At 31.6% G+C, this 12160-nt stretch overlaps 1 protein-coding gene across 4 annotated transcripts in view; it reads right to left on the bottom strand.

Moving 5' to 3' along the window:
• Positions 1–12160, bottom strand: part of FAM135A (family with sequence similarity 135 member A) — a 94122-nt gene that overhangs the window by 18146 nt on the left and 63816 nt on the right. For 3 of the 4 annotated variants that reach the window (XM_090282646.1, XM_090282643.1, XM_090282645.1), the window contains 6 exons: positions 9628–11971; positions 7999–8159; positions 6004–6095; positions 5414–5511; positions 3417–3568; positions 1742–1852 (listed from right to left, as the gene is read on the bottom strand). In XM_090282646.1, coding sequence (XP_090138772.1) covers positions 1742–1852; positions 3417–3568; positions 5414–5511; positions 6004–6095; positions 7999–8159; positions 9628–11971 — 2958 coding nt within the window. The remainder of the gene's footprint in view (positions 1–1741; positions 1853–3416; positions 3569–5413; positions 5512–6003; positions 6096–7998; positions 8160–9627; positions 11972–12160) is intronic. The other variant, XM_090282644.1, reaches the window with a different exon arrangement.

Raw genomic sequence — 12160 nt, 5'->3', positions numbered from 1 at the left:
CGGAAGATTAGGATATGAAGCAAGTAAAAATATCAGGGATCGGATTATAAAGGAATTGATGCCTAAGCCATAGCATCTAACTTCATCCTAAAAGCTATAAGGTGTTGTGAAAGATTTTCAAACAGGAGCAATATGACCTGATTTAATTTTTAGAAGATCATTACATCTTATGAGGAAGTGAGACTGGAGAGAAGGGGGCATGCAGGAGGCAAGGTAACCAGTTTGGAGGCCATAGCAATAATTTAAGTGAAAAGTGATGAAGGGTGAACTAGAGTAGCGGCAAGGAAAAGAAAGAGAAGGCACCATTAGCTACTCAGAAAGCTGAATATTTCAGGGCTTGATAAAACCATAGATGTCAGAGGAGAGTGAGAAAGAGGAGTCTGGAACAACTTCTCAAGTTTCTGGCTGGGTAGATGATGATACCATTCCTGTAGTTGTGAAATCCAGAGAATTAAGTGTGAGTAGAAATAAGAAGTGTCTGAAAATATCTGAGACACCCATGAGACATATAATTGAATCTATTCAATTGGCAGCTGGGTATGTAGGTCTTAGAGCATAGTACAGAGGACTGAACTTTTAGATATACATATCTGAGTTACTAGTGGTGAAGATGGATATGAAATGATGCTGTCAAGGAAGAATGTACTGAGTGAGAAGAGCAGATGATTGAGGCTGGAGATCAAGGAAAACACTTATGTTTAAGGGAAAAGGAAGGAAAAGAAAGCCAGTGTAGGAAGCAGAGAGCCAATATGAAAGAAAACGAGGAGAGGCTGATGTTACAGAATTGAAGGCAGAAAAGTATTTCAAGAAGGACGGTGCTTTCATTAATTTATGTATTGTCTATGGCTATTTGTGTGCTACAATTGTATTGCTGAATAGTTGCAACAGAGATCATATGGCCCACAAAGCCAAAATATTTACTATCTGGTCCTTTAGAGGAAAAGTTTGCCAACCTCTGCTCTACAGAGGACTGGGGAGAAGGGAGTGGTGTGGGTTAATATCTACTTTCAGAAGGAAGAGAAGACAATGTTCTTTGAAGAAGACAAATATGAGGGCAGTCTGTTCCCCTCAAGTAGAAATTTCAAAGGACTCAGTGGAAATAATGTTCTGGGAAAACCTTAGGGTGAGGATAAGTCAGGGAGATGTCATAAGGTCATCTATAGAGTGAGAATGTCAAACAGTTGGGAACTTCAAACTGTAAAAGCTTAGAAAATATATGCAAGATGGGGAATATATTTAATAATAAGCTAATAAGAGATGAATAGCAAGACTTATCAGTGGTGAGAATGTGAAGAAGGAATAACTATTAATTTAGTTACTGACATTTTCCAGAAATGCTTGACAGCTTTACAATACGAAATTATAATAATATGTGTCAGTTTACAACAAGGACTGAAGGCTGGGGTAGGGGCAGCTAGAAGGATAAGGCTAGGATATGCAGAGGCCTAGTTCAAAAACTGACTAACTTATAACTCGTGTGAATTATAAATGCTAAAATGTTTAGGATAATTTCAAAAGAGCTGTGCGGATTTTAAGAGATAAATAGAATCATGTGAAAAACTTAAACCATGCTATAAATTGCTTAGTTTTAAATGTGAGTGTGCTATTTCATTACTGAGAAATTACAATTGGCTATAATACTTTTTAATCATCAGAAAGACATGTTGATAATTTATTTGCTAAAGGTTTATTTTAAAAGATTTACAAGTGAATGTTTTGAAAACTGTTACTACATACTTACCTGCTTTATTACTAAGCTTGTATAAGAAAGTTTGGCGAGGATCTGAATGATCTCGACATGTCAACTGCAAAAGAGAACCTGATTTTTTCCATTTCTGCATAAACCATAGACCTAGAGAGTTATAAACGATATGTGAGCATAACAGGAAATATGTGCTAACATATGCCAAGGTTATTAATTTTAATATAGATTTCATTTCAAAAGATTCTCCAAATTAGCATTTTGTTAATAAATATATTTACAAAATATTTGCATTTTGTGATAACAAACATAAATATACACGTACACAATAGGTTAATTATGGATTAATGGTGGTTGAAAAGACGGCTTGCCATTTCCTTTTCAATAAGCAATAAAATAGGTAATGGTATATGAAGAACAAATCTAGGAAACTTGTACCTTTAGATATATTTGTTCACATTATAAAGAAGCAGAGGGAGAGAAAACTTCAAACACAGTGGTAGAATCAAATGTCTAAGCACTCAGTCTTTAGACTACATATGATTACAGTTAAGTTATGGTAGACTGATGGTATAAGAAAAAACTCTTAGAATGAGAAATTGGTTAATATCTTCTAGTAACTGCCGAATATATTTTAACTTTTATATTTAATTGTATTTCTTTATAATATCAGTTACCCATACTTAAATATCTTTCCTTATATGAAACCCTAATCACTCTGGAACTGATTTTCAAGATTGTGGAATATTAACTTCCATTTTTAGTGCTTCAATACTACAGAAGGGAAGACAGATGATAAGAAGGAAAACACCCTTTAATTGATTAAATCTGATTATTTTAAGCCTATCTGAGGGAAAGTTTAGTGAAGAAAGAAATTCAAAGTACAGCATCTTTTATACTGGGCACTATATTTATTATTTATGAATTTCATTTCTCTCGTGTCTTCTTTTTCAAACTATAAAAGTCTAGTACTAGTTATATTTTGAAAACCACCATTTGAAATGCGATACAAAAGAGAATGGTTTGGTTTCTTTGTCAATGAAAGAAGTGAAAGGTAAAATAAAAATTAAAGTTTTAAGGCTCAATGGAAAAATAAAAAACAGAATGATATCTAATTTATCCTCTCAATGGGAATCAATTAACTAGAAAAAAATTTTTTTTAAAAATCTAAGGGAAAATAAAACCAAATAAAAGGCAAATAGAATGAAATCTTTCTTAGTGAGAATATTTACTCTAATCCAAATGGACTCTTAACTTCCATTTTAATTTATTTAATAATTTTAGAACTTATTTCCTCATAACATCCCTTTGTTATCAAACTAAAATTAGAGTTAACATTTTATATAAAATATTCTATAACTTTATAATATATTAAATATAGATATTTATTTATTTGCTCAACTAATGGAAAAACAGAATAGCCTGTTTGTAAGGTAAATATTTACTGAAAATATTTACAGTAATGAAAAAAATGCTCTATTGATTTTACAAATATCATCTCAATATAATATTCATTTTCTGAAATGACTTATCAGCATATTCAATGTGTATGACAAAACAGAAAACAGCTACATCTTTTGTTTCATCACATTCCAAGTATGTGACAAGTTGGCTCTAAAATAAATGCTAAAAAAAGAACATTAAATTTGACTTATATGACTTATCAATTTTCTCCCCATGTCATAAATTTATATTGAACAATAAAATTTTTTACCTGTATTAACAAGAGCACTGCTATTGTAGAGCGTACCGAGGTGAGGTCCAGAAAGAGATAGAAAGGTATGAAGTTTGTTGAGGTAATATTTAAACCTTGGCCTTGTAAGCACTGAACGGATTATTAAATTGCCCAATGAATGTCCAATAAAGCTTTAAGAGAAAAAAAAAAGACATTTCTCCCATAGTATTAGTTTTGAAAACAAATATCAAGGTGATAATCACTATACGTAGATGTGAAATACTAAGAATTTAAAAATTTCTAGTATGGTTTGATACTTTGAAATGAGGTAAGTTACACTTTGAAGGAAAAAATGTGAATGTAGTAGAAAGTTTCTATTACATAATTTAAATGCTGACCCTATGGAAACAAGATATATAGGAAATTTTAGTTATAGTTCATAATTGCTTAGAAATGCATACACTTTAAAAGTAATAATGTGTTGACTAGATGATAAACTTGCTTCCTTAAGCACACACACAATTACTTATTTAAATAATGATTTAAAACAAAAATAATGAATTGGTACCTATCAAGAATGACTTGTAAGAAATTATATACCTGTTTCTCTTATTATCTGGTCCACAATCAACAGTGTGAAAGTTCTTTGACTAAGTACTTTCAAGGCACAGGTGAAACATGTACATTTTCCTACTGTAAGTCTAAGATCATACCAAAAAAAACCCCTAGTATTTAGAAAGCACTTCACTTTTATTAAGGAACAGTTTAAATCAAAAGAGGCTTTTTACTTAGCATTATTTTACAATAGATAATATATGAAACTCTGGGGACAATTAACAATCAAAGAAATAAAAGCTGTCTAAACACTGGTTTACACATATAGTAGTGAGAAGTTCAGGACAAATTTTCCTCCCAAACTGATGTTCCTTAACCTGTGGAGCGAGAGTTATTATGGTAACTAAAAGTCTTTAATCAACCAGATCAGGCTTTTGGATAATGGGTGATTATAACAGACCATCTAATCTGAAAGTGGGAATACTTTTGTGGATGAATAAAAAAATTGATATATTATTTTCTCATCAAAAAATAATAAATGAATAAAAATACAAGATTATTGTAGAAAATTTAGTAGAGTATTTAAACATCTATAGATGAAGAGAATTAGAAGAAAATAGTTTTTCCTCCTCCCAAATATACTCACATCTCTTCCCATATTTTAACAGAAATGTTTTTTAAAAAGACTTTTAGAAATCCATTTTTCTCTTTTCTTAGTCCCTGTTCTCTACTTCAGACTGGAAACAAATTCCACAAAAGCCTATAATACACAGAGCCAGCTTCTTCTTCTAACTTAGTTGGGATATGAAGGCAATAAGTTTCCTCTTTCTGAGGAAGGAAGACTAGTTTTGACTTTTTATTTAATTCCTAATGGACTAGAACAAATACTTTTCTTTCTCCTATGTATATCCACAATATATGATGAAATAATGAGACATATTGGTTAGATCATCATCTCGTTTATAAAAAACTAACTCACAAAATACTCATAAAACTTTGAAAATATTCTTATTGTTTTACTTGTTTGTATATACCCACTTCCCTAAAACCTTTATTTTTGGTAACAGCTTTTTTGAGATATAATTCACATACCACACAAGTCATCCATTTAAAGTGTACAATTCAACAGCTTTTAGTGTATTCACAGAGTTGTGCAACCATTACTTTAAGAAATTTTATAACATTTTCACCACATCAAAAAGAAACCATGTAACCTTTAGCTCTCACCTCCCTATCTTCCATCTTCTGCAGCTCTAAGCAATCACTAATCTTCTTCTGTCTATAAATTTGCTGATTTTGGACAATTCATATAAAGAAAATCATATAAAATGTGGTCTTTCCCTAAAATCTTTTAATCTTTTCTTTTCACTTTAAGTTGTGGTCTCCTATATTCAGAATAGGACAGCAAAACTATCACAAATTCTGTACTTTTTCTACAACTCATGGAGATAATAAAAATGGTTATGTATTATAAAAGTTACCTTATTTTTGAGACTGTTAGACTATATATCTGAATATATTGTATTATCTCATCCAGAAGGCGATCAGTCATGCTATCAAAATCAGCAAAAGTATCATTCTAAACAAAAGTAAAAGACACATTATATACTGAACATGTATAATCACATGAAAAACTGACTATAAACATCATTTTAAATTTAGGTACTGAAAATATGGTTAAAACAAGTGTTTTTTAGGGTATTTGGTGAATGTAATATTAATTGCATTAAAATGAGCAAAAAAAGTGAATTTCTAGGGAAAAAAAGGCTCAATATTCTTAATAATACTTCATTTAGTTGTTTAACTGTTTAGACCACTATCAGAATTTAATTTATAATAATTACTAAAATATTTGCATAGAAATGGGAAATTCTAGAAAATCTACACATGTGAAGAGCTCATAAACAGAACTGTAAAACATTTTTACTTGGGATATGCACTAGTGTTAAATTTTATAGAAATTAGAAAAATTATTTCTACTACTACTATTTGCATTTTGTAGTAAGCAAATATTTAGTTAGAAACTAGTACAAAATTATTTGCTTCCATTGAAAACACTGTGATATTGTACCTGATTTCTCTCAGACATAAGAAAGTCAATTCTTCCCCCAGGCAGTCCAAGTTCAATATAAGTTTTTACTAATCGTAGATCTGCACTGTTACCTAGAAAATGAAAAAAAAACAAAAAAATTATGTCTAAAAGAGAAGATAAAGTAAAAGATATGATTATGCCAGCTGTGAATAAATAGTAGACTGTGAAACAGAGTCCTTCCAGTTTTGAATAGATAGTACACTGTGAAACAGAGTCCTTCAATTTTTATTTCAAAGCTGATTTTCATTAGCCAAGACAGTTTTGTTTCTTAGGTTTTGCTCACATTGATGTTTTCACTTTCCGACCTAATGTTGTATTTAACTGTCAGCACTAACTTGTGGTGACTGCTGGCTATAGTAACTGTGAATGACTGACTGAAGTCACAAACTCTGAATGTAGTTTAGATTGAGACTTAATCTGTTAACTATCACTTGGTGGTAGGTGAATGGAAATAAAAATCCATTTAAATAATCTAGGATAGTTTATTTTAATTACTAACAAAATATATCTAGAAATAGAAAATATTCATTTTATATCTAAGATACTAATAATATAGATAATACATAAATATAAAAATCATTATCTTTAAAAATTAATTTAGTGGCTTTTTAGCTAATTTCTTTGGTTTACTTAGGAATAAACATGTCATTATCAATTGCTGAATTTTTACCCTTCCTACACTGACAGAGGTAACTTTTATTCCTGATTTTAAAAGGAACACCTCTAGTGTTTCCTTACTAAGTATGTTTCCCACTGATTGGAAGTATATATGTTTAATCACATTAGTGATCTAGGGCTTCAAGTTTGATACTTAGTTGTCATAATTGGGAATGAATACTGGATTTTATCAATAGTTTCTTACTTGATTTTCTGATATAGTATATTTTATTAATGTTTCTTTATATTTACTTATATTTGCATTCTGGGGATTAAATCCTATTTGCTAGAGGTATTTTTGCACATTTTAAAAATTAATTCATTAATTATTTTTCTGCAATATTGCTACAGTTTTATTAAGTATATTTATGTAACATTGACCTACTGTTTTTTGGAGTTTTGGATGTGGTATCTTTTATAGATTTGGTAACAAGGTTAGGTTAACTTTAAGAAACAAAATAAGCTGCCTTCGCTTTTATTTTCTATTATTCTGCAACAATTTACATAACATGAAGATAATGTTCCCTTGAAAATTTCAAAGAAGAATTTGCCAGAGATTCTACTTTCTTTGGGGGCTAATTCTTTGAAAATTTTATTACTTAGGTGGAAGAGATTAGTATTGGAGCTATTTTATTTCTTGAGAGTCAGGTTTTATTTTTTTAAGAAAAACTCCAATTTCATGAGAATTTACTATCTCAGATCTGTTTAGCATTTTTATAACCTATAAAAGCTTTTGTCAATTTGTTCCTACAGAATAACATTATAGCAATACCCTGCTAGTCTAGAGATATTTGGCATCTTCTAATATAATTCCTAATCAAGAAAAAGTCGCTGAGTAATCAAAGTAGCTGTCATAACACCACAGCACTAAAGTCAGGTATGTAGAATGTAAATTAATCCCTAATTAATTAGTGAATCTTTAATTTTAAGGTATTGACTTCTCTAGTCCTGAGGTACTCATAAGGTTTAGAGCATCAAGCTAAAAGGGAAGAATAAAGAATATCAAAGGGAAATAATATGACTGTCATGAGGTATTAGCTGGAAGAACAATACAGTAAAACAGAAAAATCCAAAGTTAAATACAATTTTGGCACATGGATGTCGGTTCCACGTAAAATTTACTTAAAAAGAAATCTAAGATTATATTTAGTACAATTAAGCTTATTCCTGTTACGGAATGTATTTCAGATTCAATTAATTTAAGCAACTTAAAAATCTTTTTATTTAGTTCAAAGATTAAATAAAATGAAATAAGATCTATTAGGAAAAGAAAACACAATTAAGTTGCTACGTGTTACATCAATAGATGCTTCATACCATCTAAACCATGCACACAGACAATGAGATGTACTCCATCTTCAGAACCATCTTCTTCTTCCATGCTAAAATAGGGGACTGAGGATGCCAGCAGAGGAACATCACTGTACATGAACCCAGGCAGTTTAAGTTGCTTCAATTCTTCTTTTGCCTGAAGGAAGCTAAAGCAAATATATTGTTTTTAGAACCAAAAGATAATCTGCTGAATTTATGAAATTACAGAAAAGAGGAAATCCAGTAATTATTTGATTTTAAAATATTCATAATATATGGGATCACCTAAACGATTAAGAAATCAGGAGTACTCTTCCTTACTATTCTTAGTACATATCCTGATCAAATACAACTACTATTTTAAATCAGAAATTACTTAAAATATTCTTTTAAATTTGAAATTAAGAAAATAGGAGTGAAAATAATGGTTTTTACAAAATTTTATATTGTATGCATAGAAAAGCTGGAAGAAGTACTGGAAAGATGACAATCTAATGCTTACCCTGTAATCAAATATTGTCCTCTTTATTCCTTCTTAATCTTACATTAAAATGAGAAGAAGCTGTTTGCAAGTATAACAGTGAGAGTGGTAGTTACAGTATTTAGTAGATTAGGTTATTTGTATTTTTCTCTAAAAATAGCAATAAGGAGCAGAACCAAGAGGGGGATGTGACCAAATATACTCATTTGGAATGAGAGACTAATCAGCTTGGGGATTGCAAACATAAAAAATTATTTTTAACATTATATCATTTGGACTGATAAAAGTAAAACTCAAAAAAGATGATGAACAATAAACAGAGCAGTATACACTAGGTGAAGACATACAATTTTTTTCATTAATGACTCAGCAACAGTTGAGGTACCCAGATGGTGGCATATCCTTCAGCCTTCAGGAATACTATAATTCTCTAATGGGCTGCTATCACCTATCTGGTTTCACTAACTTTAGGCACTATGGATTTTAATTATGTATATAATCAGAATAATTTGGGAATTTAAAAAATCTATTGTAGACATGCCCAGACCTTTAACTCCAGGGATCAGAACTCTTATCTGGAGTAAAGAATATTTTGAAAACCATTATCATGCTAGTAAACCTATGTCATCCTCAAAATTTTCTAGATTTTTTTTTTTTTTACTGGTCCATGAAATCTCAACTCTGGAAACCACTGACTTAGCTGAGGCAATCTTAGTCTGGTAAGTTTAAGAAGTTTCTTCTAACCTCTTATTCACTATCTAATACTGTTTTTATTTGCTAGACGTACTTATAAAACCTAACTTTTGTCTGGGAGTTAATGGAGTGTATAGGTACTAATTAAAAAAAGGATTTCAACTGCAATTATTTCCTACATTTAACATAAAACTACCAATGGAAAATTTATATCAGGAATGTCTAGCCTATAGAACAGGACAATCATACAGGAAATTACAGGTCTGTCAAAGTGTATGAGTTCACTAAAACTGTATGAATTAACTAATCAAAGAAGCACATTTTGTATTATAGAAATCAGAGGACATGAAATATACACATTACCAGAAAAAATATATTTACAATATAAATATAAAATATAACATGAAATATATTTATCTTTATATATTTAGTAGTACACGTTATGGTGCTCCATTACTTACGCTTGTATTTGAGGTTTTGGTGAATTTTCATACCAGGAAACTGATGAAGTGAAGTTGTAAGAAGTGCTGCTTGGCTGCTTTGTAATGGCATCAAATTTACTTTCAGAATACTTAACACTACAAGGAGAGTCTCGTGGTGCAGACGGGAAGGACAGACAACCAGAAGTACAGACAGCAGGCATATTAACACCATCCCTCAGAAATTCACTATTTAATGTTTCAGATTTCGTAAGTCTTTCTTCTAGTGCATCTCTGTTTGAGTAGTAAGCATTTACTGTTCCATCCAAAGCTGAATAATCTGTTTCTTCGTAATACCCATTTTGAACCATCTGTTGATCCTGCTCTTCCTCCTCATCCTTTTTACCCTGTTCCCACTGAAGATTACTAATCCCTTTTTCAGGTGTTTCTTTCTGAGGACTAACTGAATTATTGTAGCTAATAGCACATGTGTCAGAAATATCTGTACTGCTTTGAGAGCCAAAATAATTTTCCACAAGCCCTTGTTTTACCATATCAGGACTGGCTGAAAAAGGGTCCCTTGTACCCAGATGAGTTTCACTTTCAGCCATAGCGGCTTCTGAATTTATTTGTTTGAGATCTAATGCATCACTATTTTTTCTTTTCACAGTTCTATCATCACTTACTTCTGTATTAGTAGAAATGGAACCTGAAACAACACAAGGGGTACCTAAACAAACCAGATTTGAATTTAATGTAACGGCTATCCCTGTAGAGTTATTAGATTTATCAGGACTCTGGGAGTCTTTACACACAGTATCCAAGTTAGGTTTGGAGCTGCAACTACTTTTCACATCATCTGAAGTATCTTCATCTGAAAAAACTATTTGTAAAGGGTCTTTAGTGCTTGAATTTAAGAAATTTATTGCTATAGTTTCATTGTCCAAATGCTCAGAAAATATGACACTCTGCTGTTGTAAAACAATACTTGACTTTTTACTGGCATCACATTTTGGCAAACCAGTTGCTCCTAGATTTAATACAGTTTTGCTATCACTTAGATGGCATTCAGGTACAACAGATTTCTTAGAATTTTCATCAGGTGACAGTTCATCATCAGAAGGTAGAGAGTTTATGGATGTCAAAGATGACTGTATTTCACTTAAAGCACTTACACTCTCAGTACAATGGCTTCCTAATGAAAATTTTATATTATAATCAGGTTTCATCAAAAGCTGAGGAAATAATCTTTCATTATTGTAAAGACCTTGCCCTTGCACAATTTCAAACGCTACATCAGGGTTTGGGTGTGTTGCAAAAGAACTTGGCTCACTTTCAATGCCTGAATCTGAAAATCTAGATGAGGCATATGTAGCATTAGTATCTGATAACTTAATTGTATCTCCACTTACTACAATATGATATTCTCTTGTAGAAGAAGCAGGTTGATTACTTCTTAACCTAGCTAATGATTCTCCAACAGAACACTTTGCTTCCTGCAAAGCTTCCCTTTCAAGGGTTAAGTCTATAGATTTAGATTTACCACTAGATTCTAAGGACTCAAAGTTAGGTAGTTGTAAACTATCCACAAGTATTTCATCTTGTCCAAGCTCTGTCCAAGGTCCTATTTTAACAGCTTTCTCTCCACTGAAAGAAATTTTATTGTAGGAATTTACTTCCATTGTTCCAACTCCTGAAGACGGAATTGTGTGATGATCATGACAATTATCTGACGAACTTCTGGTTGCCACATTGAATTCCACTTGTGTAATTTCACTATCATCCTGGGAGATATCAAGTTTACCTGAAATGGACAAATTTGCACAAAGATTTAGGCTGCCAGAGTTCAAAGGATCAAACAGGTCTGGTTGCATATTTTCAGTATCTGGAGACTTTTGTTCAGTTCTATTTGCTGGCAAATAGCTAGCTTCCTTTTCACTTGTCTGTCTGATGCAGGTCTTTAGGTCAAAATTATATCCACACACTGTGGGATCCAGACCTTCCTTCTGACTATGTGAAGGATTGCCTTCAAAGCATGTAAAGAGATCACTTGATGCTGTACTTTTCAAACATTTGTAGCCTACTAAAACCACAGAATCCTTAGAGTTCTGTTTTATTATTTTTTTAGTATTTTCAGGTTTCATTGTTTTCATGAGCTTAGTGACCTTAACCTTGGATTTATTTGATTCTTCATTCTTTCCTTTAAGAGATTTTGTTAGCTGCTTTTCACCTTCTGTATAGCAAAAATTGGAGGCACCAGCAGGTCTGACTTTCACCTCTGGGCTAGAAGGTCCAGTTATGGATCTTTCTTCAGTCTCATATTTATCCATTCTAGTGGACTCTGATCTCTGAAGATGCTGAATTCCCATCCAGGGTGCATCTAAGTCTTTTATCCAAAGAAAAAAAGATTCAGGTTTAAAACAAGGTGTGAGAACTCATATGATTAAGACTACTTTTTTCTGACTATACTTTCTAATGTCCTCAAAAATAAATAAAACTGAGGGGAAAAGAAATAGACCTACACAGGGAATGGGTTTATGTATATTAGGAAGAATATACTAAAAATGACACAACA

This window comes from Furipterus horrens, unplaced genomic scaffold, assembly GCF_987537825.1.
Source record: "Furipterus horrens unplaced genomic scaffold, mFurHor1.1.pri manual_scaffold_6, whole genome shotgun sequence".
Taxonomy (NCBI): domain Eukaryota; kingdom Metazoa; phylum Chordata; class Mammalia; order Chiroptera; family Furipteridae; genus Furipterus; species Furipterus horrens.
Note: the sequence above shows the minus strand (reverse complement) of the source record. Positions and strands in the feature narration are given on the sequence as shown.